Raw genomic sequence first — 25,855 nt, forward strand, 5'->3', positions numbered from 1 at the left:
CAGCACTGAACGCCCACGTCTGGGCCAGCTAAGGTTTGGCCTCACTCGTTATTGTGTATCACCTCTCACCTATCCCTGGCTGCTGCTTGCGAGAAAGGTGCCTCTGAGTGTAGTTTGCCCTGTGTCAACACTAAAACCGATAAATGTCAATTGCTGCGAACGGACACTTTCACAAGTTGTCTTATCTTCGTTTCGCGAAGGAAACGCTTTGATCAGATGGTTTTCTGTTGCACTGTGACGCGATCTTGTGCGTATTGTCATCGCTCTTTCAGTGATGCTGGATCGCGGCACCACCCATAAAAGGACGCTGTGTTGTATAGGCGTCCGGGCGTTAAACGGCTTACATATAAGCTTTGTTTACGCTGGCATCAAACCCGCCCCTAATTTGATATTTGACCTTTGTCGGTCGGATTAAGGGGATTGGCACGATTAGGTTTTGGTTCATGATTATGTTTCGTATGCCACGTTAATTCACGTCTGTGCTATATGGGTGACTAAATTTTTGTCGTACAATAATATAAGGAGAAAAAAAAAATTAGAGGTAACGTTACGAAGTTATGTGATAATGTAACGTCACGAACTTATATCTAAACGTGACATCATAAAGAAGTAATCTTAAGACACTACACAGTTCGTTTATTTGGTTAAAATTTAACGTTGGCTTAATGTTACTTTCAATTATAAAAGATACATTACAAATATGTGATCGATTTGAGGTAGATCAGTCCCTGTCCTTAAGTTGTCCGCTCTAAAGATAAAGTTTATTTTCCGCTAATTTAAAGCTGTGCGAGGTTACCCTTACTTAATATACCGCAAGGTAGCGCTACCAACCTGTTTTTAAATCTTTGGCAATTTTTGCGATATGTATATATTGATACAACCACCTCTAGAGTAGGGATGTCCAATAACTTTGGAGTGGTGGTATCGGTACTCGTCCGACACTACGTTGATATCTTTAACTATCGGATTCTAAACTAATATGTGTACTTTAGCCATGGTTTGCAATACAACGCGGTAAATTATAATTTGAAAGGGAATACAAAATTATTGATTTAAAATCAGTCTAAATTGTAAACATTATAAAGCAGTATAGCAAAATTTGACCTGACAAAATTAAAATATTACATTTACACAGTTCAATGGCATTCCGGTAAAGAATTTTTAATTGGCGGTACCGTAACGTTGACCTGTAAAATTCGATGTTTTTTTCACGAAGCCATGTTCCAAAACCACGTTTACTTTTTCAATGGCATAATTATAAACAAAGTAGTGCATTTGTTTCATTCACGCGAAACTAATTTTTCTTAACGCGAGTTTAATTTAGTTTTAGAGTATGCATTATCCCGCAAAATATTTCCAATCCAAATTGAAAAGCACCGTGCAGGTTCAACTGGTTGTTTGAAAATGACGGTTTTCTTAATGTGACTTATAAATGAGCTGTTTACTTAGTTTCCGTGGAGCCAATTAGATCCAATTAGATCGGAACTCCTAATTCTTTTATCGGATCGCCGCTCCGGCAATAATTATTTTAACCGGAATGCCATTACGGGCCGTTCCGGCTTACCTTCACAACTTATTTAGCCTAAAATTTGAGTTACATAGGTGAGCCAGTGGGTTGTTTGTTATATGAATAGCTTTAGACACTTTATATTGCCGTTGCATTTACATAAGTCTCAAGATTTTACTACCAGAAACTTACCCAGTTATAATTTGCAAAAGTTTTTGGCTTAGCGCAAAATATCTCCAAACCTCAGTATGCAACCACACGCTTTCATTTGTTTAATGTAATGTATTTTTTTTGTTGGTCATGCATTTAGATTCACCTTTTTCTGTAATGTATTTTGTTTCGCCTTTTAACTTTCAAAACTTGCTAAACGGATTGAATCACAGCCAAGGGTAGTCGAACGCTGGCTCGATGATTTAACAGTCTTTCGCTGCCCCTCGGAACGACGAACTCTTCGCTTATTTTAAATATGTCGTGGTTCCGAAACGAATTTAAATCTGTTCTATCTTAATCGGGTTTATAAATTGTTCTTATGCTTATTATTGTGAGCAATGCTATTATTGACCATATTAAGGTAAGATTTACATATCGGATATTTTGTGGGTTCTTAAGAATGCTAAAATACAAGGGGTTACATATCCCGGTGTAGCCTACCTATATTCTATTTGCGAGAAAACAAAATGTTAGAAGCAAAAGTGTACAGGTCTTGCGATATTGTTACTCAGGGCGTGTGTCTTATTTCGTTGAACATAATCTGCTTTTGTAAAAGCGCTGTCGCAGACAATCTATGTTGATTTATGCACTCGAAATGGATTTCCTTCAAGTGGATTTTGCTAACTTAACAAGCACGGAATTCAATGGTTTGTTGAAGGAAGCAAGTAGCTAATACCGATTTAAAAGCTGTGATTATAAAGAAGTAAGGGCATATCGTTACCCAACACTTTGTTCAATATAAGTGTTGACGTCAAAAGCAAAAATAATTGTTATTTTAAGTCTTGTTGTTTCAATTTGCAAATTAATTGAAAACTTCATAGTTCATATTCGTGCGTGTGGCCATTTCTTCTGGAAAACGATAAAGCGCAACTGCGCGTTTAAAATATTTGACGCTTTTAAAGCCCCTGGGCTTAAGTGATTCCTTTGTCCTGCTTCGATCAGAGATTTTTAAAAATACGCCATTTAAATCGCTCACTAAGCCTCGTGCCATTCATTCGGTCTCCCGATTTCAGGAATGACGCAAAGAACAATGGACCGCCTTTTTCGCTTGTGTTGTCGCTTTGAATCGTAGTAGCGTTGGCCTTCTGTGTTACCGTGGTTACAAGATACGCCACTCCGAAAAAAAATTGAGAGCCTTTCGTTGGTTTTATGTTATTTATAAGAGCGAAGAGACCCGATGTGTACGTAATGTTGGTTTAACGCGGCGTTGGTATTTTAAGATTTCTAAGTGGTCTGAATTGCAAACGAGAAGGAGAACCTATATAATTTTCGAGGTAAGCTACAAGAAATAAACAGATAACGTTTTGAGAAATTTGATAACATCTTCGAAAGCAAACGGTGCTACCCCATTTGTTTGTTTTGTTTTTCAGATATATCATGTCATTCATCAGATTTCAAACAAACGCCAAGAAGAAAATTTAGCCTACAAAGCACAAGCCATTTAAATATTGGGCGCTGGTCTAGAATCCTACCACAACGAAACACCATTTGGGTTAGGGTGCGGGTTAGCGTTTGGGTTAAGGTGGGTCAAGTATTATTATTAAACAAAGAATATAATAATACTTGACCCACCCACACCCGAACGCTAACCCGCACCCTAACTCAAATTTTGTGCGTTGATTTTAGAACTGTGGTAGGATTCTAGACCAGCGCCAAATATTGCTTAGTTGCTAGAATGATATTTTGGAATTATTATTGGATTTTTGTATATATATTAGGTTATTTTCAAAGGACTGTTGGACAGCAAGGTACTAGTAGTTTAATTGACTATTACTCTTCATATAAAAAGAATACCTATATAAAAACACACAAAAAAAATCAATTTTTCAATGTACGGTATGTTGATTCAAAATTAATAGTTTAGTTTCTGTTATTTATAGTTTGATAAATTGATACATATTTATACTTTTTTTGTAAAATATACTAAAAGTGAACATTACATATTTAGATAATAAAAATGAAATTGTTCAAACATCGATGTCATATGAATTATCGGACAACTTTGAAGAATTGGAAAGCATTTTTGCTAGTATATTGCCCCAAGAATTATCTATGTCCACTATTCTTCCTGAAGAGGTCTTATCAACACCTGCATTTGATAAAGTTGTATTAAATAGTAAGTTAACGTTAAAACATAGACTTTTAGATAAGAATCTTTAAGTTGAAATATAATTTTTTACTTTTCATTACAGCATATTTTTTTGAAAGTTATTTTATTTGTTATAGGTACACTATATACAGTATGTGTTATGCAGTGTTGTTACATAATAATTTTTTAAATTTTTTTAATTTTAGTAAGATATCTCTACAGTTATGCTGAACACTTTTTTTTTTAATCACAATGACCAATGATCCTTGTTGTTACAGGCATTGACCCTTTTGAGTTACCTGGTCTTTCTCAAAGAGGTTAGTCATGTCATTAAATCCAATATTGCAATACACTGTTATGTTTTATATTTAGTAATATTTTAGTATTTAGTAACCACAATTCTTAATGTTGTTAATTTAAGGTGATATATTCGTAAACCAGTAATATATAATTTTTTCTATTTTTTTTTAATCTAAGCAGTACATTAATTAATGATTTATCTAAATATTTTATGCCTATATTTTATTTTTTGATATTTACAATAACTTGTTTATTAATTTCAATTTGTAATTTAGATGAAAGATATCGTCGCAATGTTGACTCAAATGCAGGTATGTTAAGCAAGAATAGCCTTTAATATACAATCTTTCTCAAGTAACTATCTTTTTAGGTATTTTGTAAGTTGGTAGGACTTTTTTAACATAAAGAGTAAAAATAAAAAGTATATTAACAGGGCATAACTTACCGTTCAAAATTTTTATTTTGATTAAAAATGCTTACTAATATTATTATTTTATTTCAATCTTAAGGTATATATAGAGTTTTAAAAAAATTATTACAACCAACATACAGCATACATACTCCTAAAGTGCAAACAACAATTTCAGACTTGTTTAACCTGTTTATTTGCACTTTTACTGTGATGAATATTTAATGATAAGAGTGTGTGTGACACATGAGAAAAATATTCGGATAAGCATTGTACAATGTTTACAACCTGGTGATGTACAGTTTGTTAATTCGGTTAAATCAAGTTGGCATAAACAACAACTCTGCTAAATCATTTTAAAATATAAGACCACAGAATTCATAACATTACAATAAACAAAACAAGATATGTTTTTTTGTACTTTACAGCTGCTTTTCATAAGCAGATTACTTTTGCTAATTAATTGATATATTTTTAGAGGAAATTGGTTCTGGTAAGAACTCAAGTTAGTTCAATTTTACATAAACTTTTTTGTTAGTAATAAAATGAAAATACAATAGACTTGCATAACTTTAAAATAAACTGAAATCACAATGCCTAAAACAATAATGGTTTTAAGCTTGTTCAACAGAATTATGTTATTATGTAAAGTAAAATGTGTTTAGTTGGTGTGAAGGTAAATATAAGTATTGCCTATAAAACAATAATATTCAATTTTTCATGGTTATCTAAACTAATGCTTACCTAATAAATTCAGAATGTAAATAAACATATTAAATATTGTTATAATGAAAAAAATGTGAACCTTATAATTAAAAGCTATGAATATGTGAAAATTGTGTTAATAATGATATATTTGGTTCAATTGAGTCATTATTAACTCTCTCAGATTTCACCTCTACTGTTGCTCTTCCAACTAGTAGTGAAGTATCAGCAACAATACCAGATACTACCAAACCCACTGTTGAAACAACTACAAATTTTGATGGCAGTGGCAGTGACACAACAGCTCTTACTACTGTATATGTTTCAACTAATACAGAGACAATAACAACAGGTATGACCACATTTGTTAGTTCTGCTTACCCTGAACTACAGGTATTTATTTAACCACAGCCACTTTCACTTATACAACAACTCCATCTGTTAACAATACTTTTGCATTATCAACCAACCCACCTATTGACCATAATACCAGAGTTATCCTACAAAATTTATCTCCTCACCAAACTTTATTATTTTATTGTATTTCAAAAGGGTTGGCCAAAATACATTTCCTGCTTTGCAAATTACAAATATTTTATCATTCCTTAGCTTTTTATAAATTTTAGCTATATAGAATATACTATTTTTTTACTTTTTTACTTCATGGCATATTTGAATAATTTTATTACCGGTACAAATATATAAAGTATTTATCCAATTCAATTATATTTTTGACTAATCTCAACTTTAATTTAAATTTCATATGGTTTTGGTGATGTCATACCTCTCATCATATCATTAAACCACTTTGGGTTAATATTTCATGAGAGCTTTAATAATTACTGTAGGGCAGATGACAAGGTCAAACAACTTTTTTTTAATTAGATGTTTTACCAAGACTAGTCTAAGACAGTACTGGATTTTATCTTTTTCTGTAACACCAGTTTGACTTTTTTAGCAATGCTAAATATATTTCGTAAAATATCTCAAGAATGCTTGGTGTTTCTAATATTAACATGTGCTTTTCAATAAATGGTATCTAAATTCACTGTTTCTTAAGTAACTCTTAAAACACCTTTAATGCTTCCATTGTCTCAACAACTGAACAGCAATGTTTATCAAAGGTTCTATGGTTACTGCTGGAAGTACGTCCATATCAAATTCAACCGAAACAACAACAGGTACAAGTATCACAACTTATTCTACTCCAATTGGTACAAGTATGGAAACAACTATGGATTTCAGTGGATTGAACCCTACAACGCCAGATTCAAGCACAACATTACCTAATTTAAGTACTATAACCACAGTATTTACTATATCAACTGGTCCAACTGGTGATATGAATACAACCGCTACGGATATTGCTACTTCTGCAGCAACCACTGTAACAACAATGGACACAACAAGTGATATTGGTAGTGGATTTACAACTTTAGATACCACTGCAGCACCCTCAAATGCAACAATAGTAACAACCATCTTTCCTGTGCCAACCAGCATTTCACCTAATTCATCTTCTGTAACTGACACAACTTCTACATTTACTGGTGCAATCAGTACAACAGAAACTATGGTCACTGAAACAACTTTTTCTGTGCCCACCAATGTAACAACATTTAGCACCACAAGTGATACTGGTAGTGGGTTTATCACACCAGATATGACCACAACCTCCCCTAACACAACCTTTATCACAACAACAGTTACCAATACCACAACAGAGGCAACAACAGCTACCTCTACTTCTGTAACTACAGACCACACTGCAACATCAGATACCACCACAACCTCCCCTAACACAACCTTTATCACAACAACCTTTTCTGTGTCAACTGGCAACACCATTGCTTTAAATACAACAGTTACCAATACCACAACAGAGGCAACAACAGCTACCTCTACTTCTGCAACATCAGATACCACCACAACCTCAGGGTCAACTGGTAGCACCATTGATTTAAATACAACAGTTACAACTTTTTCTGTGCCCACCAATGTAACAACATTTAGCACCACAAGTGATACTGGTAGTGGGTTTATTACACCAGATATGACCACAACCTCCCCTAACACAACCTTTATAACAACAACCTTTTCTGTGTCAACTGGCAACACTACATTTACTGGTGCAATCAGTACAACAGAAACTATGGTCACTGAAACAACTTTTTCTGTGCCCACCAAAACCAATGTAACAACATTTAGCACCACAAGTGATACTGGTAGTGGGTTTATCACACCAAATATGACCACAACCTTTATAACGTCAACCTCAGGGTCAACTGGTAGCACCATTGCTTTAAATACAACAGTTACGGATACCACAACTGGGGCAACAACAGCTACCTCTACTCCTGCAACTACAGACAACACTGCAGCATCAGATACCACCACAACCTCCCCTAACACAACCCTTGTCACGACAACCTTCTCTGTGTCAACTGGCAACACCATTGCTTTAAATACAACAGTTACGGATACCACAACTGGGGCAACAACAGCTACCTCTACTCCTGCAACTGCAGACAACACTGCAGCATCAGATACCACCACAACCTCCCCTAACACAACCCTTGTCACGACAACCTTCTCTGTGTCAACTGGCAACACCATTGCTTCGAATACAACAGTTACAGATACCGCAACTGAGGTAACAACAGCTACCTCTACTGCTACAACTACAGACACTAGTGCATCCACAAATGCAACAAGTAGTACAACTACCACATCCATGTCTACCGGTATAAATGTTAGTTCAGCTTCAACAGTTACGGACAGTACCACTGATACTACTACAGCAGTGACAACTATGTTTACTGGAGCAACAGCAAGCACTACATTAGCAACTACAGTAGTTATAAACCCGACAACAACCATTTCTGCAAATTTAAGTAGTGACCTCCTAATTACACGTAAGATTTGTTTTCATTTTGTGTTTTTGATTAGTCTATTTTAACTTAAATCATTTTTTAGAATTTCGGACATCTGAATTTGTGGATGCAACAACTGGAACATTTAAAACCAATATGAAAACTGCTTTAGAAAGTTTGTATAACAATCAAACAACTTCACGCAGAAAAAAGAGAGCTATTACTGGTAACATCACTATTCAGGTTAAAATATGCTTCCATCTATTTTCTACGATATGGAGCAAATAATAATGTATTATAATACTAGGTCAATGTATTATAACACTAGGGTTGTGAAGCCAAACCAGTATTTTCTTAAAACGATTGTTATTTGAATAAATCATACTTCTAAACTGCTTTTGTTATCATACAACATATCATAATTGCAGCAGTGTGATCATTTAATCATTATATAAACCAATATTATATGGTATTTAAAACATGACCACACTTGTGCAAATTAAAATTTGGAAAAAAAAAATTGGGATAAAAATAATGTATTTTTTTGTTAGTTTGTGCAAATGTCCTACTAGATACAGCTTATTCATACATATTCTAACTCTTACAGCATTCATCAATGTTTATTTTGTTATGTTGTACTTTCAAAAAAATTGGGTTGTGCTATTTCTTTATTAGTTACAAGCTTAAAAAATGCTATACTTTTAATACACAGCAGAAATGTTACATTTTTATAGGTTGCCCCTAAAATAAAAATGTCTGACAAATTTATTTCTTCCTTGTTATTCAGGTAGTGGAGTCCACCAATGCAGGCAATGACAATCTTTCAATTAGTGTCAATTATCTTGCTTTTGGTGAAGGGGTTACTACGAAACTTGCTCTGGATGCTATAGAGAGAGTTTCTGTTACTAGATATGCTGCTGTGGTTGGAAGTCAATTAAGTACCAATGTCACTGTTAATGTCAAGGCAAAAGGTATTTTAAATTACTATTTGTAAATTTTTGGTGATTTTTGCCTATTTTTTAAATGTTATTCTCATACACAGATCAACCTATTGTCAAAATACAAAATTGATATATATATATATACATATAGTACAATTTAATTCTTGTTTTTAGTTTTCATTGCTGACATTTACTTGATACAAACAGGTTTGTCTTGTACTATTTATTTAGTATTTAGTAAAATGTAAATATTTTGTATATCCATTGTTTAATGTTTGTTAATAATCACTCATGTGTCCATTATTTGTTTACTGCTATGCATGTTATACAGTTGTATGTCTGTATATGGGTAAAATGTGTTTATTGTTTAATGCTGAGGTTCGCAATCTGTGCGTCACAACGTCCTGATGCATCATTTTAATTTTCCTATGGCATTGCACAAATACTCTGTTTCATATCTAATCTCAATTGCAGGAATGAAATGCTGGGTACCTCTAAATGGCTATTACTGTAATAAGGTTAATCAGGGTTGTTGTGCTAGAAAGAAAATTATTTAAGAAGCAATACACATAATTCATTCAAATAACAATTTGTTAAGAACTAATTGTATAACCTATTTTGTAATTTATTTTAGAATTTAATGCTAGTAAAATCTTGAATGATTCCGAAACTAAGCTTCGTCTACAACAAGCTTTAAATGAAACATATCGCTTGTCTGGAATGTATGACATCATAGTAAGTCCTGTTTTACTGACAACTTTTAACAGATGTGTTTCTTTTTTTGTCATTACTTTTGTCAGTAGTTATGCTTAAGCTATTTGACGATTGTCGCTTTGTTTTAAGGTGGATAGTGTGAGTCGTAATAACACTTGGTATAAAGGCATATACGCTGTGGCTAGAAGTTCTTCTAACATTAACTCTCTAGAGGCTGTGTTGCTCATTGGAAGTATCACCAATATTAAATATGGAAAATTTTTAGAGCCAACATTTGGAAGTTTAACAATATCAACAAAAGCTAAACCAAGTATATAACTATTTGAATGGTTATTATAGTCATAAATGGTGATTTGTGTAATACCATAGATTATTAAAAATTACCATATATGCATCAATAAAAATGGAACTTATATATATGTATGAACCAAGGAAAATAATTAATATATATTCAATTTAACTTGTATACATATACTTTGATAAATTCAGTAAGTGGTATATATGACTTAGTCCGAAGCATTTTGTTTTAAATTACCACTCTTTAAATTTTCAGTTAATGAATCCAGAATTTCATTTCCAGGTGAGTAAATTTTTCTAATGTTTTATTAGAAGGATAATCACTTGAAAGTAATATTTGAAACCTTAGCAATCTATACTACTTAAACTTTGGCAAATATTCTACCACATTGTTCTCCATCTTTACTATTTTACATTTTTCGGCCTCATCAGGTTCAAATTTCGTACTGCGCATGTGCACATCAGCCTGTCAACTCTAGGAGTTTTACATAATCTTACTCTGGTCCCGAGTTCAACTCCAACAAAATAAATTGACTCTGTTGAATCCCGACTCTGATTCCGCAGCCCTGACCTGTAGTATGATGGTACAAGAAATAGTTACCAAGGCAAACAATTTGTTTGTATCCTTTATAGCTAATGAGTTGTGTGACATTTCTGGCAAAGGACAACTGAGCATTATTTTTTTGGGCGGCGATATTTTGCACTTATATGTGAACAGCCTTATTTCTTTGCTCATGGAATTTTCTAACAAGAATGCATAGACTTGAACAATCGTTCAGTATATTTCACATAGGTTGACAGTCATTTTGTTATTTATCCCTTCCTTTTAATAACCAACAAATATAGATAAGATTGAGAGCTTCTACTTTTTAAATTACCTTGATAGCAAATTAAGCCTGTAAAGATCTTCTTTGGGTTCTTATGTCAACCATGATGTTTACAGGAGCTTTTTCTGAGTGCTTTAAGATTACCTGAGTATTGAAACAATAAATGAAATAACCATTGCATTACCCATTATTGCACAATTTTTAATCAATCCGCTGTAAATAGTTATTTGTTTATGTTTTGTATAACATCAATTTATCTCTGCGAGGTAGAGGTTGCAGTGTCAAGTTAATAAATTATAGTTTGCCTGCTCAGCATGTCTTGCATTTTTTTGTCATGAAAACATTTTGCCCCCAAAAATTTTAGGATGGCGACGCCACTGACTGGCAACCTTCACTTGTAATGTTGCCCGTACATCAACAACTTTTATATTAAAAAAAGAGGACAAAATTAACCATACTTTATTTATTTTAGTGTATAAGTATATTAAACACCAAACAACAGTTTTTTATTTTATAGGTATATGTATTATCAAAGGTATGCACAAACTTGAGAAAAACAACATATTTTACCTAAAAATGTTGAACTAGCAATAACACATTTAGTGGTTTATTCATAATACATATTTCTTGTTTTTAAATAGCTGCGAAGGAGTATACCAAATATGGAGTAAGCATATGTAAGTTCTATTTGACAGTATTGGATTCGTGAAATATTGTGTCTCTTATTTTTTTATACTTTCAGCTATAAATGACACTATGGCTTTTTCTGCACCAAATTTAAAAACAGCTTTGGAAATGACTTACAACCAGAGTTTTGGAACTAATTCCACTGTACAGGTACCAGTAACTAGGAAAAATAGATACTGAAAAATGTGACAAGGTTATAACACTAATGTTCAAAAACAACATTAATTGACTTAATGCAAAATGTTTAAATACAGTTGATGTAACTAGCTAGGTCGATTGATGGGTCATCATTCATGTATCTCCTCTAAATTTGTGGGAGACCCTGATGTTATTATTGTAATAAATCATAGAAAGGTATAAATGTTTTTATAACAAGTATGTAAGAAAATACTTTTATAAAATATGTTTTTGACCAATTCAAATAAGCTAAATGCAGCTTTATTTCAATTATTGAATTTAGTTTAAAAGTTTGTAATGTCATTAGCAAATAAATAAATTGGTCAAAAACAATAATTAAAAAATATTTCAGTAAACTTGGTCAAAATAAATTGTAAATTCAAAACTGAAACATTTCTTTCTTCATCCAAAAAACAACGAATGTTATGATTACTAAAACAACAATAAATGTTTTATCAAGTAAAAAAACATATTCAAGATCTATTATGCAATTTTGCATAAATACAAAACCAATTTAAAGCTTGTACATGTTTTTATAGTCAGTTAAATAGCAAGTCAGCATAGTTATGATCCTTATGTGTTGTACAAAACCAGTGATAACTGTCATAATTGTTCCAGCCAAATCTAGAATGGATAATATTTTGCAGACAAAACTTTATTCAAAATGGTAAAACTGGTTATTATAAAATAGTGTTTAAATTAAACCTCAGTTTTTCTGGTAAAAAATTAGTAACAACTTTAAGTCGTACAAATCAACAAGGCGAACTAACAACGTTGAAACTAGATTTTCAATGATCAAATAGACTGTTTTCTTTACAATATATGGTGGTTCAATGCATTAGTATTTTTTGTTTAGATATATGATTTTTCTGCTCGAACGGCAACATACACAGTAACATTGGAGTCAAATGGAGTCATATCAAATAGTGCTTTTGCTGCCGGAACAATCTGGTCGAATGCAGCATTATTTAATACCTTTTATGGACAGGGATTTATTTGGGAAATTTACCCCGTAAATAATGAAACTGATTTTGATTGCCGAAGTGAATTAGTTGTTTATTTGGGTGAGTTATGAATTGTTTAGATTATTTAAATAACTAATTTCAGTAAAACTTCTAGTGTTATTAGGAATGTTGTATAAGTGGCTTTTGGCCAGAGTGCAAATGCTAGGTATCCTAATGGTTCACTTTTAATATTTTCCAAAAAAATAGTTGTTTTTAACAGAATTAAAAAACTAAGTTTCACCATGGTTGACTAATATCACAATTATATCTCGCAAGGTTTGCAATAAACCTAAATATTTTAGACTTATATTTTTAGGATTGCCATAGGAATAAATTAAAATCTTGAAAATTGTCTCAAAAATTAATTTCTGGACCCCAATTGAGATGCTATATTATTCTTGACAGACTTTTTCCTTATTTATAGAATTAAACGATACAACTGGTAATTATTCTTCTGCAAGCCTCGCTCAAGACGACTTTGTTTCAAAGTTCGAAGACCCTTTAGACTTAAAGGTAAAATTGTAAAATATATTTTAAATACTATAAATTTTTTATTTATTTCATGCAATAATTTGATTTTTTGTACAATAAATATAGAATTTAATAACAGTGCTAAGATACTTCTCAGTAGAAAACAATGGACTTTGCATTATTACTCTGTTTGATTTAAATGATTTTTACACATGTACCTTTAACTTTTATATTTCACCAGGTTTGTCTGGTGTCACTGAATTCTTCACAAATTATATCTATGAAAATTACTCGGTTATTGGGTGAGGGAGATGCAACTCTGAAGGGACTGGTTTTAGATGTAAACAGCATAGATATTCCTGGCCTTATAGTTATTCGTAAGTAATTTCATTTATGTTATATTTGTTTTCTTACAGTTCTACCTGAAAGATGACGTTTAATCCTTCATTTAATCACAGCATATATTTGTGATAAAACAAGGTAAAATTACTGTTTACAGGTAATCCAGGAATTGAAATTATACCCTCCTTTCCAATACTTAAAGCGACAGTTCCTACTACGGTTTCACCTACCACTATAAGCATACACACAACAACAACAACAACAGCAACAACAACCATTGCACCACCGGGAACCAGTACCCAATCTTCTACACCGACAACAACAACCATTGTAACACGAGGAACAATTACCCAAGCTTCTACACTGACAACATCGAGCAACGTCACCACTACTACTATTTCTGTAGTAGGTCCCTGGTTTTGGGAAATTGTAGGTCCCCTGATTGGAATCGTCCTTCTTCTAGTAATTGTAATCAGTATTCTGTTGTGCTGCTACCGCAAGATAACATCATATTCTATCGACACTTCAAAATCCACAGTAAGTACCATAAAAACAGTTCTATTTAAAAAAAAAATGAGGACAAAGCGTTACATAAACATTAAATATATAAATCCTAAATGTATACCAAGTTAGTGGATTTTTTTACAAATATTACTGAAAGATTTACTTTAGTGTTTTTACCTTAAATTTTTTAAGATTACCCAGGACACATCAACAAATACATCTGGAAGATTTATCCAACCTTTGGAACCTCCAAAGTATGAGTGATTTAGTTGGGTTAAGTTACTTTTGTGCGTTACTCTTTATTATATTCAAATTCCACCTACTGCTTGATTATCAAAAATGTTTTTGAAAGTACATTTACCTGAATCCATCCTTTAAAAATACAGTTTTTAAAATCCGTTTTAGCTTCGAGAAGCAAGAATCTGAACAAGTTCGCACAGAAGAAGAAGTGCATTCAAGACCTGTGGACGTTTATCACGAGTCCAATGATAAGTCTGGTAAGCCAACATAGGGAAAACATAATATAACACTGCCAGTTTATTTCATAAATGTTTTCCAATTTAATTTCGTAAATTAACTGATCTGTAAACAACACATGTAGAAAAGCCTGAAAAGTCATTGACTAGGCCAGAAGAAGCCTTGATAGCGCCGACCATGATGATGGCACCGTCTGAAGCCGGAAAATCACAGCGCATACGAACCACTATCCACCCTGTCAGTCTTCCTCCCATTCGACCACCACAATTGGCGGACCGATTTCTAACCGACCTAGTAGTAAGTTTATTCTTCAAGGGTGTGATTTAAAATTGATTTCTAAACTAAACATGGACCTTTGAAATCGAATTCTCTAAATAAGTAAGATCGTTCTGAAAGCCTTGTTTCACTTTGAAAACTTGTAGAGGTAAAAGTCAAGTGTTTATGTGTGTTACTATCACAAGAAAGGTGTTTTGGGAGGTTCTGGGCCCCTGGTTTTTACGGTTGTACCTTAGGAAATTTAAGTTAGCCAACAATAAAATTGTGATCTTTGTTTCTCAAGCTACTCCTTTATTCGAAGTAATTTAATAAATATATTAAACAGTTCCTTTGTTAAAGAGTAGTATGTCGTACCTGTTTTTGCGTTGACCACAGATGAAAACATGTTCAACGGTGATTTTTCGTATCACGAATCAAGTTTACCCTGCCTAGAAGGTGTAATTTTAAAAAGCATTTTCACCTCGCGGTGCCTCAGTTTAAAGAAATTCACTTTTGACAGAGTTCTCCGGAACTGCGCCAGCGAGCTGACATAGAGCGGCACCGAAACAAGCAGCGGATGCGTAAGCGAAATTTGCAGAAAATCCCTCATCAACTCAACGGAGGTTCGTCTTTCCAAAACTATTTTTAAGCGTAGCGGGGACTTACCATCATCTGTTGTAGTGAGAATCCTACAGGAATTAAGTTACACGGCCTCTTCTAAACTTCAGCTAGAAGACCGGTGGCGGTGTACGGTTGCGCTCTACTGTAAGTGTAAGCCCAGTGCTGCCAAAACCGATTTAAAAACGATTAAAGTAGAGATAATTTCAATAAAAAAAAAGTCAATTTCAAGCCACTGGTCACAAGTCCCGATCCTATCAAATCTCCTAAGTCAAGTCATTGATATAATAGTTGATGTTTTTAAATTAGTAAATTCGTTCTATTCAAACCAAAATATCATATAGCGAACAACAAAAACGAAACAATTTGCAAGCAATATTTTTAGCAATATATATATATACATTAAGGTAATAACCTATAAATTAATTATTTTATGATTGATGTAAGTAATTTGCCCAAAAACTTAGTACAAGTCAAGTCATTTGTCCAAAAGACATAAGCCATGTCAAGACATTTAAAAACAGTTAGCTAAGTGCACTTAACATCATTTCAACACTTGTATGCGATAACTTAAGAACAAATTATGCGATGTGAAAACGTAAAAAGAATAAAAAGAAGAGATAGCGAGGACGCTGTGTATTTCACTTCAGTCTAATACTGGCCTTTGAGTACAGGTGGAAGTAAAAAATCCTTCTTAGCGTAATTCGTTCCGTAACGCAGGGAAATTTTCAGAGATGATGTCACAAAATTACATCACAACGGGACGCCTAAAACGACCAAAGGAAACCTTCTATTGTTGTTTCATGTATTGCTCAAATGTTAGCAGCTTTGTTATTCATACATGGTCTTCTCTTATTACACCATTCTCTGGACACCGTTATTGTTACACGTTTGCGCAATAGTTGCGATCTCGCTAACATGGCGGGTTTGCTGGCTTTCTATTGGTGTGAATCGTTTCTTTTGTAATTGTTCTGCACAGAAACATCTTGATTGCCAGTGTGACCTATAAATAGCCCCGTTTTACACATAAAATATGTTTTTTTAATCCATATTTCTGTTTTTAACGAGATAAAGTTGGTGAGAGCAAAGACCAACGTTTTTCAACCCAAGCCCTTCGTCCGCCAATTGTGTGAAGGCACACTTATAAATTGTTTGTACGTTTTTCAGCTGCATATTTGCGCATGGGTTCACTATATCAGGGGTCCGCAAATAAGGGGTCGCAACCCAAATTTGGGTCGCATGACCATTAGGTTTGGGTCGCGAAAGCCTTGATGTATTCACACTAAGAAAATGTTGTGAGACTTTTGTTTGATCCAGGTGAGGGAAAAGAGCTCTGGCAATCTAACACTATTTTTGGCCAGTACCGAAACACCAAACTAATCTGCTTAGCCGGAATCTGGGTTTACTTCCTAGTATGTTTTTCCAAAAAACATTATTCTACTTTTTAGCCCGTTTTCTTTAACCAAAGCGTCGTGAGCACGTTGCACTCTATAGTTATTTTGTCTGATAATATTATCTTTTTGGCAAACATAAACTGCTTAACCAGGTTACGTAGTTTTTTACAAACTTAAACGATATAAACAAGCTATTATAAGATCCTTTACGCGTATTCTATACAGCTGTGGGACACTTTCGGAAATATATTTTTGTGTGGTCAAGCGCGTCGACCATCCTTTTAGATGAAAAGTTTTGCTAACAAAACCAGATGCAGACAATCTGGTTGCGCTTGACGCATTGAGTTAGGTTGGACATAGCAGGGTTATTTAACGTTGTTGTGCTAAGATGTTGCGTTTTAGCTTAATTTTGTAACATCATGTCTTAAAATATATTGCCCCCGCAAAAATCCTTGAATCCGCGCCTTATAATGTTGAGTTTCCTAAAAGGATTGCGAGACGTCGGGCGTTTTTAGTGAGTTGCGCCAAAATCTATACCCCCGTTGCCAGTAATTATTGCACATCACACTTAGTAAAACTCAAGGCTTTATTCAGTTGTGTTACAGAACCCCTTTCACTTTTAAAATAAACATAACACAACGTTACTGTGTTGCTATTTAGTAAAAACATCTCGAGAAGTATTTGTGTCGCGAGACCATGGCACTGGTAATTTTGGGTCGCGCCAAAAAGTATTTGCTGACCCCTGCGCTAGATAACAACGGGTGTTTTAAGATTAATGGTTTTATCATATGACGTCTGATGAAATTTTTACTTAAAAGCTTTCATGCTCCCTCAAAACACAAATTCTCTTTACGCCCGCGTATACTATAGCATCGCACAAAATAAAACAAAGTTCTATCTCACTTGTTTATTGTTTTGCACACTTGACTGTAAAAACAAATCGTGGTCATGATAAAAGCTGTCCAAATTTTAAACATATTTTTGTACTTTATATTTAATGATTTGTTGTGCGTCAACATGAAGGTAAACCAAAAAACAACAAACATTGTAAAAAGAGAGACTGGTGTGCCGATAACACCAAACTTGCGATCTTTTGTGACGTTTTACTCCTTTTGAATTAGACGTGGACCCGGACATGCAGCGAGCTTACGCAGACGCCCAATCGAGGATTGATGACGTATTGTCTCCCTTTCCACCCGCAGTGTTTAACCCCCCTCAGAGGTAAGTCAATAAACTTGAAATCAGACCGATGTTAGACCGATTGCTTGCCGTACCTAATGTTTACCTTTAACCAACAATAAGACGCCAACCTTTCTGACACTGTGAGTAATCGGTGTTACGAAAACTGGTCGACTTTCCCATTGAATTTGATCCTATTATTGCCCCTTAGAAACCTAATGGCGACTTATTCAAATAAAAAAATCACTGTACTCTGTTATTTGTAGTTCAACCAAAGCTGGAATAATTTATATTGCATAAAAATGAAATTTATTCACAAACTATTATAAAGCTTGTGAGCAGACTTTTTTCACATCCATATATGAATGAAAAAACATTGCCACTTGTATTCTAGCGAATTGAACTATGTTTGAAAATTTGTTTTGACCAGAAAATGAAAAACACCGTTAGACAAAATAGCATTTTTGGTGTCGGATATAGAGTTACAATTAGAATTAGGGAAATATAACTAATCCAGAAACAAAATTACAATTACAATCCCCAGCATAACGCTTAGGCAACCAGAACTAACCATTTGTGTCACGTGTGGGAGAGACTGTATAAACTGACTACCATTCAAGTCAAGAGGCCACACTTAACGGATTTTATAGCATATTTTAAGAAAGGGAATGTTTTTCTAGTGGTCCTCCAAAAGTACACCCAAGCTTCGTCCGGGTTTTAATTGTTCATTCGTTGGTTATTAAAACCCAAACGTACGAAAAAATTCTGTTTGCTATAGGGTTTAGCGAAACGTTTAAACAAGTACATCTAGTACATAACAAAATACACAAAACTATTTGCTGTGTTGCCATCCCTGGCCAACATCGCTTTACAAAGTATGTTGCCAACCGCCTCTGCTGATTTTCTTAGGTACTATAATCGTCGAATGTACGTTTTTGTGACGTACGCCAGGAGTGACAAAAATGTGCAAGCGGAGTTATATCTAAGTTTGTGAAAGTTACATCACATATAGATTGAGACAACAATTATGTGCTAGCATGTGGATCACAATCTATATAAAAACGCTTTTAAAAATGTTCTTTCCATTTCCCAATTTTCGCCACTGGAACTATTGAGCACTCGCGAACTGTTTATTGATTGTACACGTAAAGCGATTTTTGGTTTTCTATGCATAAGCGTTGACAATAGGCGGTACATATTTACATAAACTCCAACTTGTAATGAAATTGTGAACTTACATATAGTTCACCGTAACACGAACAGTCCACCGTTTAAGTATCTTGGCTGGCATATCTTCGTTTTTTTAATTCATTATATACATTTTGTTTAGAAAAAGACCCCATAAACGAACGGGCATGTTAGATATGGCCAACCCAGCACCGGACCCCGACCTGAATGTGATGCTCGGACCTTCCAATCTTCCACCTGGCCAATACACCGTCATTACTCCGCAGCAACGAGCCGAAGGGGATCCACCCAGTACTAACGTCTCTAATTCCGGTATTCCATTATCTTTTTTTCGACCTGGAATTATAAATTTCGTGCCATTGCAATTTATTGAGGACAAGAGCTTCCTAAAATGCAACGAGTTTTAGGGGTCACGAGGAAGCACAAGTGTGTATCCATGTAAAAGTCTCTTTTTTACGTTAGATTCATACATGCTTAGATGTTGTCCAAAATCAGTTACCAAGTGATGTGAAGCCCCTCCTCTCGGTGAATATATGCTTAAAAATTGTCCAAAATAGAGCAAAACAATCCAATATACACAACTTCAATAACGACCAAACCAAATTTCCACGAGCTTTTTAACATTAATGATAATACCGCGGTAACCTGCAAGTTGAGCTCATTTAATGTAAAGTAGCACATATACATGCGGTCTATAGCTGCTAATAAAAATGCATAACAAAAATGCGGGAAAACTGACATATATATTTTGCTTGATTTGTTATATATTTTTTTATGTTGTTCAGCGTACCGACCTGACGACACTCGAGAGAGAATGAAAAAGTTGCTGGAAGACGCTTTCAGCCTGGTGTCACCCCGTTCACCTCAAAACTCTGTGGCCCCGGAACACCCTCCCATCACCCATGTCCCTTCGATTGACTCGGGCATTTACCCGTCGCCGCCGCTGGTAGTGATTTTGATACACTTCGTTTTATACCGGAGCTGTTGTTTTTACTTTTTTAAGTGTTGATGTTGAATTTCGTACACTTTTACTGTAAGCATGTACGAAATACGACTTCTATTTATTAGCGTAATACGTGTATCTGATCATAACTGCATGCTAACTCATGTTAAAAGACAAAAGTTTAGGAAAACAATTGTGATATCTGATACACTTCGTTGTATACCGGAGCTGTTTTGTTACTTCTGCTGTTAGAGTGTAGAAAACTATTAAGGTTTGTTTAGTTAGCTTTTAATTTTGTTAACGGTTTCTTAAATTCTAAACGTAAAAAAAACGCATATATATTTTGTCAGTAGTGGATTAAACATAGCAATTAAAATAAGACAGATTTTAAAGCCGTCCTGACTGTTAACACTAATGAGTCTTTCTTAACATGTAATTGTGAAGTGTCTATGGTCTGTATGGTGGCTTGGATACAAAACATGCTCATTCTGGACCCATGCGTCACCAAACGTTAAACTACCCTATTTTACCAGTTTTTATTCATTTCTTCAAAGGGGGCGTTCAGCACTCCCGAGGGCTTTTCCATGCCGCAGCCCCACGGCCGAGGAGCCAAAGTACCAAAAAGACGCCAGTTTAATTCACCGCCCGCGTCACAAGACAGTACGTCAGCAGGGGAAAATTCACCCCTTTTCACACGACGGCATCCTCCTTTGGTGCATGATCCAGAAGCAGGTGGATGGCTAAAATATGAAGTCTTTTTAGCGACCACTATATATTTTAAGATTTTTTGTAGCTCAGGTGTGGCATTTATGCGGCTACCGCATAAAGTAGGGTAGAAAAAATGAAGGGGACTTAATAGGATTGTTTTGTGTTTTTTTATTATGGGTGTTTTTCCGGTGTGCAAATTTGTGTACTACTTATACTTATGCGGGTTATATTTAACAAAAAAAAAGAGCAATGCGTATTTGGTGCTCTAATTTAATCAGATGACGACATGAAACCTGCTGTTCGTGTGTCATCTGAAGGCCAAAAATCCACTAAATGGCAAAGTAAAATAATTTATCTCATTTTGAAATGAGTTGCATTAAGAGCTTACGGTTTTCGTTTTTTCACGTACCAGTGTATTATTTATTAAAACCTTTACGTCACTCGACCTTTCGCAGGTGTACGACCTTTGACCTATCACGCCCCGTCTTCGGCGACCCCTAGCGGAAAAGATGCTTACATAACCCCTATCCGCAAAACCCCGAGTGTCGGTTCGTAATAAAAGTCAATGGCATTGGGCGAATCGCCCGGCGCTCTTGCCAGCTAACTGCATGCCCGCATGGTCGTTAACCTCACGTACTTACATCGCATGTGCTTCAGTCTGATATCATTTGGATTTTTTTTGTAATGAACAAGGATAGGAATGGATGTTATAGACACAACTTTTTGGGCTATTTATTTACGTCAATATACGTAGAATATTTATAACATTTTTTGCTAAACCATATAATTTTTTTTACATGGTTACATGGAGTTGAACCGTATATATTCTTTTGCGTTTATTTTTTTATCACGAAGTTAAAATCGTATATCTTGTTTTGTAAGTTACCGGTAGTATACGATCTATCTCTCTTAGGGCCGTTGCACAAATAACAAGCCTTAATGACGACTAACATGTCCAGTTTTCATACATCGATTACCAAATGATATCTTTTTAAATATTTTTGCGAACAGCTTTAACTTCGCAAATGTTATAACTTGTTTCATATGTAAGTTGTTACGTCATGCTGAACCGCTTGTTGCCATGTTCGGATTCGGTTCTGGTTCTTTTAAAATGTTCAGTTTAGTTCCGGTTCGGCTTCCTAAAGTTTTTACAATTCGAAAAAATGACTTTAAAAACGTGTGATAAAGATCGGTTCGCGATTCGATCTCATGCACGTGTATGTTGTAATTGTTGTATACATAAAATTTGCAATGACGCATATACATCATATTGATAAAGCTAACTTTCTACAATTATAAGGTTGTTCACACAATGTAAATAATTGAAGTTGGCTATATGACGTATTCTACAAGCGTATCGTCATTTTGTTTACATGAATCAATAAGTATTGTGATCCTGAAGTATGTCGCAGCTTCCCTTGTCAAACCTCAAAGGTGTTAGGCTTACAATATATTACTTGATAAACGGAATCATTTTTCAACATGGCATACTGTTGATCCAATTAGAAATATTGCATTTCTGTCCCAAATTTCGTATTCGTAGTATATCATTTTCGCGACACATACACCATTGCATGACATATTTAATTAGTAACTCATTATATTTAATACAATATCCTTTTAGATTGAAATACAGTGACGTATATAGTAAGCGTTTTAAATTTAAATTTTATTGCAGCCAAATGTTACCATCGCGTTAAAGGCTTTTGTTTAGTGTAAAATGTTATCAACCATAATGTTAATCTTGTCGCTGTTTTTGCAAACGCCTTATAGTTACTTTTAAACTTTAGTTTTTTACATGCGATGCCCAAAGTTTATGCGTGTCGACTTAAGTGCTTGGCGCTGCTAAAAACACATTAATCATTTATTACCAAGTAGCAGTTATATAAGCTTTGACTGCCGCAGGCAACAGCTTGGGGTGGAGTCCTTACCGCGCCTTCGACGAAGTTTCCCAGCTGGAAAGTGAGTTGAGTCAGATGCAGCAACGACCAAGGGAAAGTCTCGATTACCCCGTCAGCAGCACCCTGCCCCATTCGGCACCATCGCCTTCACCGAATCGTCCCGGGGCAAATTTTCAGGCGCCCAACTCACTTCTCAATCAGAACGGTGACGTCGGACCACTGGTGACGTCACTGCGTACCGAAGACGAGCTCATGCAGAGGGAAATTCGCGACGAGCTGGTGCGTTTGACCGATCGGTCCGGGAATTCTGGCGCCAAGTCGTAGCATGACATCGATGTTTTACGCAGTTGATTGCTCCGGGCAACGCAGTGTTGTGATGTGGAAGTAAACCACGCCAAACAGTTGGCACACCTTGCTGTGCCTTGCCAGAATTTCGCCACTTAAAAATTTAGTTCGTTTAACTGTGATTTACTTTACTGTACAACTAATCGTGTTTCGGATTAAACGCTAATCGTGTTCAATGTTCGCGCACAATATCAGGTTTTGTTGCACATTTTTTACGCCGGTTTCTTCCCAACACTGTCAATTTTTACCGCTTGAAAAGTTCCACTTTTCGGACATTTGTCTTAATCAAATATTGAGTTCGTGCGATCATTTGTATCCTTGCTATGGTCGAAATCGATGTGTAATCAAAAAGTAATTAGTTCTTTTATATGCTATTGCTAGTAATAACTTAGATCTTTAGTCACACGGTAGAATATAATATATCTGGTAGGCGACATATCTATAATGTGTGTGCAGTAGTGATGGGTGTAAGACAGTCTTGCTGTTCCGCGTTGCATAGTTGGGAAACACTATTTAAGATACATATTCTTAGTTGGTTATACGTTAAAATGTGATAAGTTAGAAAATAGAGGTCTGCAGCAGTTTCCAATCAAAATTCTTATTGGGCATTTCAATTGTTTTTTTAATAAATACAAAAATTTATTACTACCCTTCTTTTACTTTTGTTGTCACTCATATATGTTTATGATTGGGTTTTCAATTCAATTCCGTTACTAATGTAGAGTATTGGTTTTTCATTATGCGCTTTGGTTAATCTTCGTACTATATTTGATACTTGCATTGTGGTTCATAGTATATCTATTAATCGGGATGTTACTATTTAATTGTTTTTGCTTTGTTTTCCTACGAGCCGAACTACCAAATGAGAAAAATGACTACCTAAAGTTTGCTTGACAATCGTCTGTGATAGCCAATACCATCATTGTCAAGAACTGTTTAGTGTCGCTACTGTGTCGTTCTTTGTTGGAACATTTCATTACTTGTTTACTTTTATAACGTGGCTTTATTGTATTGTTAATCGTTGTACAAGTTAACTGTCAAAGTCGTAACCTTTTCATGGCTAAGCAAGTGTTACCTAATCAATTAAATTATATACAAAATATTTTACTGTATACACAAATATGTGCCAATTGGGTTTAAATACTGTGTTATTCTTTCTCTGTCGTTTTTTTCTGTCTGTAGATGCTTATAGTTTATTTTTATATTACACACCGTTTTGTCTATTCACTGTGTACTGCTGTTTAGCGTCTATAAAAAAGACGGCGTCATATGTTATTAAAAGTACTTGACTAAATATGTCCTGGCTAAGACTGATCCGATATAAACGACACTGTAAAGTGGATTTATCGATATGCTGCCGTACTGAACTTCATACTGCAGAACAGACTTCCACTGATGTGCTCCCTAAAGAACGTCACGCAGGATTCGATATACTTTTTTAATAAATAAAATGGCGAAAAAAAGCACAAGGAAAACAAATTATAATAGAAAAGCTCTCAGGCAGCTAACGATCATTTACTTGTATATCGCTATACTTACTCTTTTTAAAGCCGAATTTTGCTCGGAAGTTCCCACAGAAGATAACATCGTAAAAAAGCGTAACAGACACTTTCGGCAGATTTACATTGATAGATGACATACCTTGCTCATCTTTGTGCACTCCAAAGAGAAATTGCTTTGAGCAAAAACACACGATATTATATGGTATACGGTTTCCGTAGCCTTTTTGCATAAAGTACATAATATGTTCGATTCTACTTTACCAACGAATAAAGTGAATCGTTTGTTGTAATTAATGAGCTGTATTTTTTGTGACTTTTAGAGCGATTTAATCAAATGACGTACGGCGTCACAAGCGATGCGTAAATTTTACAACTTTATTTTCAAATTTATTTTGGTGCAACTTAGAGCAGATGCCGTTCGGTACCCCTTTTGGCATCACAGTGTGGACTTTCAACATGTATATAAAACTTTTAGTGATACCTGGTAGTCACACAAAATTGGCAAATGAACAGCTCGCAAACCGCTTTGCTGCAAGAACGTGATATGGCGGTTTGCAGTACAGGAAACGCCGAATTCCGTTTTATATACGAACTCCGCGCCAAACGTATGGAAGGTGCTTTTTATGTTTTTTGGAAAGGAATATGTGTACTTCGCAAAGAATTTGTTTTTGATATGGCATTTATGAAATCGCGTCAAAGGTTTTGTTCATGTCCTGGATCATACAAGAAGTGTGTGTGTGTGTGTGTGTGTGTGTGTGTGTGTGTGTGTGTGTGTGTGTGTGTGTGTGTGTGTGTGTGTGTGTGTGTGTTGTGTGTGTGTGTGCGTGTGTGTGGATCAGAAGCAATACTTACCTAATAGATATAAGTATTTTTACATTGATAATAACAGTAAACCAGTTTTTAAACCTATTTAAAATAGCAACCTTGATACGATTCGTAGCATGAGTTTCCTCCTTTATGTAAAACGTATTGAGAAAGCTATCAGATTGTACACATGTTAAGTATTGTCTAAAAATTACAGAGACAGAAAAAATGCATGCAACTAAACTAAGCCTAAATGCGGCAATCATTTGATACCAGCGAGGTGACTTTTACGACTTATCTGTCAATGACAATAGTTGTCACGAAACTGTGCAAAGTATTAAATGATATGTAAAATTGTCATCGATTTTGGCTACTGTAAAACTTTTATTTTCTAACACGAAACGCGCTATAGATAAAGCTATAGATAAATTAAATGACACTGTTAGTAGAAGTTGGTTTTACCGACTTTTTTAAACGCAGCAAT

General features: G+C 34.7%; 2 protein-coding genes across 4 annotated transcripts; both read left to right on the plus strand.

Annotated features, from left to right (window-relative positions):
* The first annotated feature begins 3,377 nt into the window (after window positions 1-3,377).
* LOC146168882 (uncharacterized) lies at window positions 3,378-24,353 on the plus strand. Its single transcript, XM_083386303.1, has 19 exons — window positions 3,378-3,465; window positions 3,666-3,833; window positions 4,085-4,123; window positions 4,382-4,417; window positions 5,405-5,572; window positions 6,345-7,964; window positions 13,165-13,253; window positions 13,453-13,588; window positions 13,711-14,090; window positions 14,250-14,311; window positions 14,463-14,554; window positions 14,659-14,831; window positions 15,310-15,412; window positions 17,923-18,022; window positions 19,311-19,480; window positions 19,954-20,114; window positions 20,666-20,843; window positions 21,275-21,367; window positions 22,725-24,353. The coding sequence occupies exons 1-19, from the start codon at window positions 3,393-3,395 to the stop codon at window positions 23,042-23,044; spliced, it is 4,161 nt and encodes a 1,386-aa protein (XP_083242429.1). The 5' UTR covers window positions 3,378-3,392; the 3' UTR covers window positions 23,045-24,353.
* LOC146168883 (uncharacterized) lies at window positions 7,955-11,718 on the plus strand. Of its 3 annotated transcripts, XR_014494642.1 has the most exons (7): window positions 7,955-8,336; window positions 8,881-9,064; window positions 9,209-9,241; window positions 9,669-9,769; window positions 9,878-10,058; window positions 10,302-11,549; window positions 11,615-11,712. XR_014494642.1 is itself a non-coding variant. In XM_083383640.1 (6 exons), the coding sequence occupies exons 1-6, from the start codon at window positions 8,250-8,252 to the stop codon at window positions 10,334-10,336; spliced, it is 621 nt and encodes a 206-aa protein (XP_083239766.1). In that variant the 5' UTR covers window positions 7,955-8,249; the 3' UTR covers window positions 10,337-11,718. The 3 variants fall into 3 exon arrangements, 1 of the variants encoding a protein (XP_083239766.1); XR_014494643.1 differs by lacking the exon at window positions 11,615-11,712 and having other exon boundaries at window positions 9,878-10,328; window positions 11,514-11,549; XM_083383640.1 differs by having other exon boundaries at window positions 10,302-11,718.
* Window positions 24,354-25,855: the final 1,502 nt, after the last annotated feature.

This window comes from Ascidiella aspersa, chromosome 1, assembly GCF_963924565.1.
Source record: "Ascidiella aspersa chromosome 1, kaAscAspe10.2, whole genome shotgun sequence".
NCBI classification, from domain to species: Eukaryota; Metazoa; Chordata; class Ascidiacea; order Phlebobranchia; family Ascidiidae; genus Ascidiella; species Ascidiella aspersa.

Bases quoted from the DNA above. Each gene is read 5' to 3' on its own strand.
- LOC146168882 (XM_083386303.1), top strand. From the start codon at position 3,393: ATGATATTTTGGAATTATTATTGGATTTTTGTATATATATTAGGTTAT. The intron at 14,832-15,309 runs GTAAGTTTATTC...CACTTTTGACAG, and splicing joins GATTTCTAACCGACCTAGTA to AGTTCTCCGGAACTGCGCCA. The intron at 20,844-21,274 runs GTGGATGGCTAA...GACCTTTCGCAG, and splicing joins GGTGCATGATCCAGAAGCAG to GTGTACGACCTTTGACCTAT.
- LOC146168883 (XM_083383640.1), top strand. From the start codon at position 8,250: ATGAAAACTGCTTTAGAAAGTTTGTATAACAATCAAACAACTTCACGC. The intron at 9,770-9,877 runs GTAAGTCCTGTT...CTTTGTTTTAAG, and splicing joins CTGGAATGTATGACATCATA to GTGGATAGTGTGAGTCGTAA. The intron at 10,059-10,301 runs GTATATAACTAT...TTAAATTTTCAG, and splicing joins ATCAACAAAAGCTAAACCAA to TTAATGAATCCAGAATTTCA.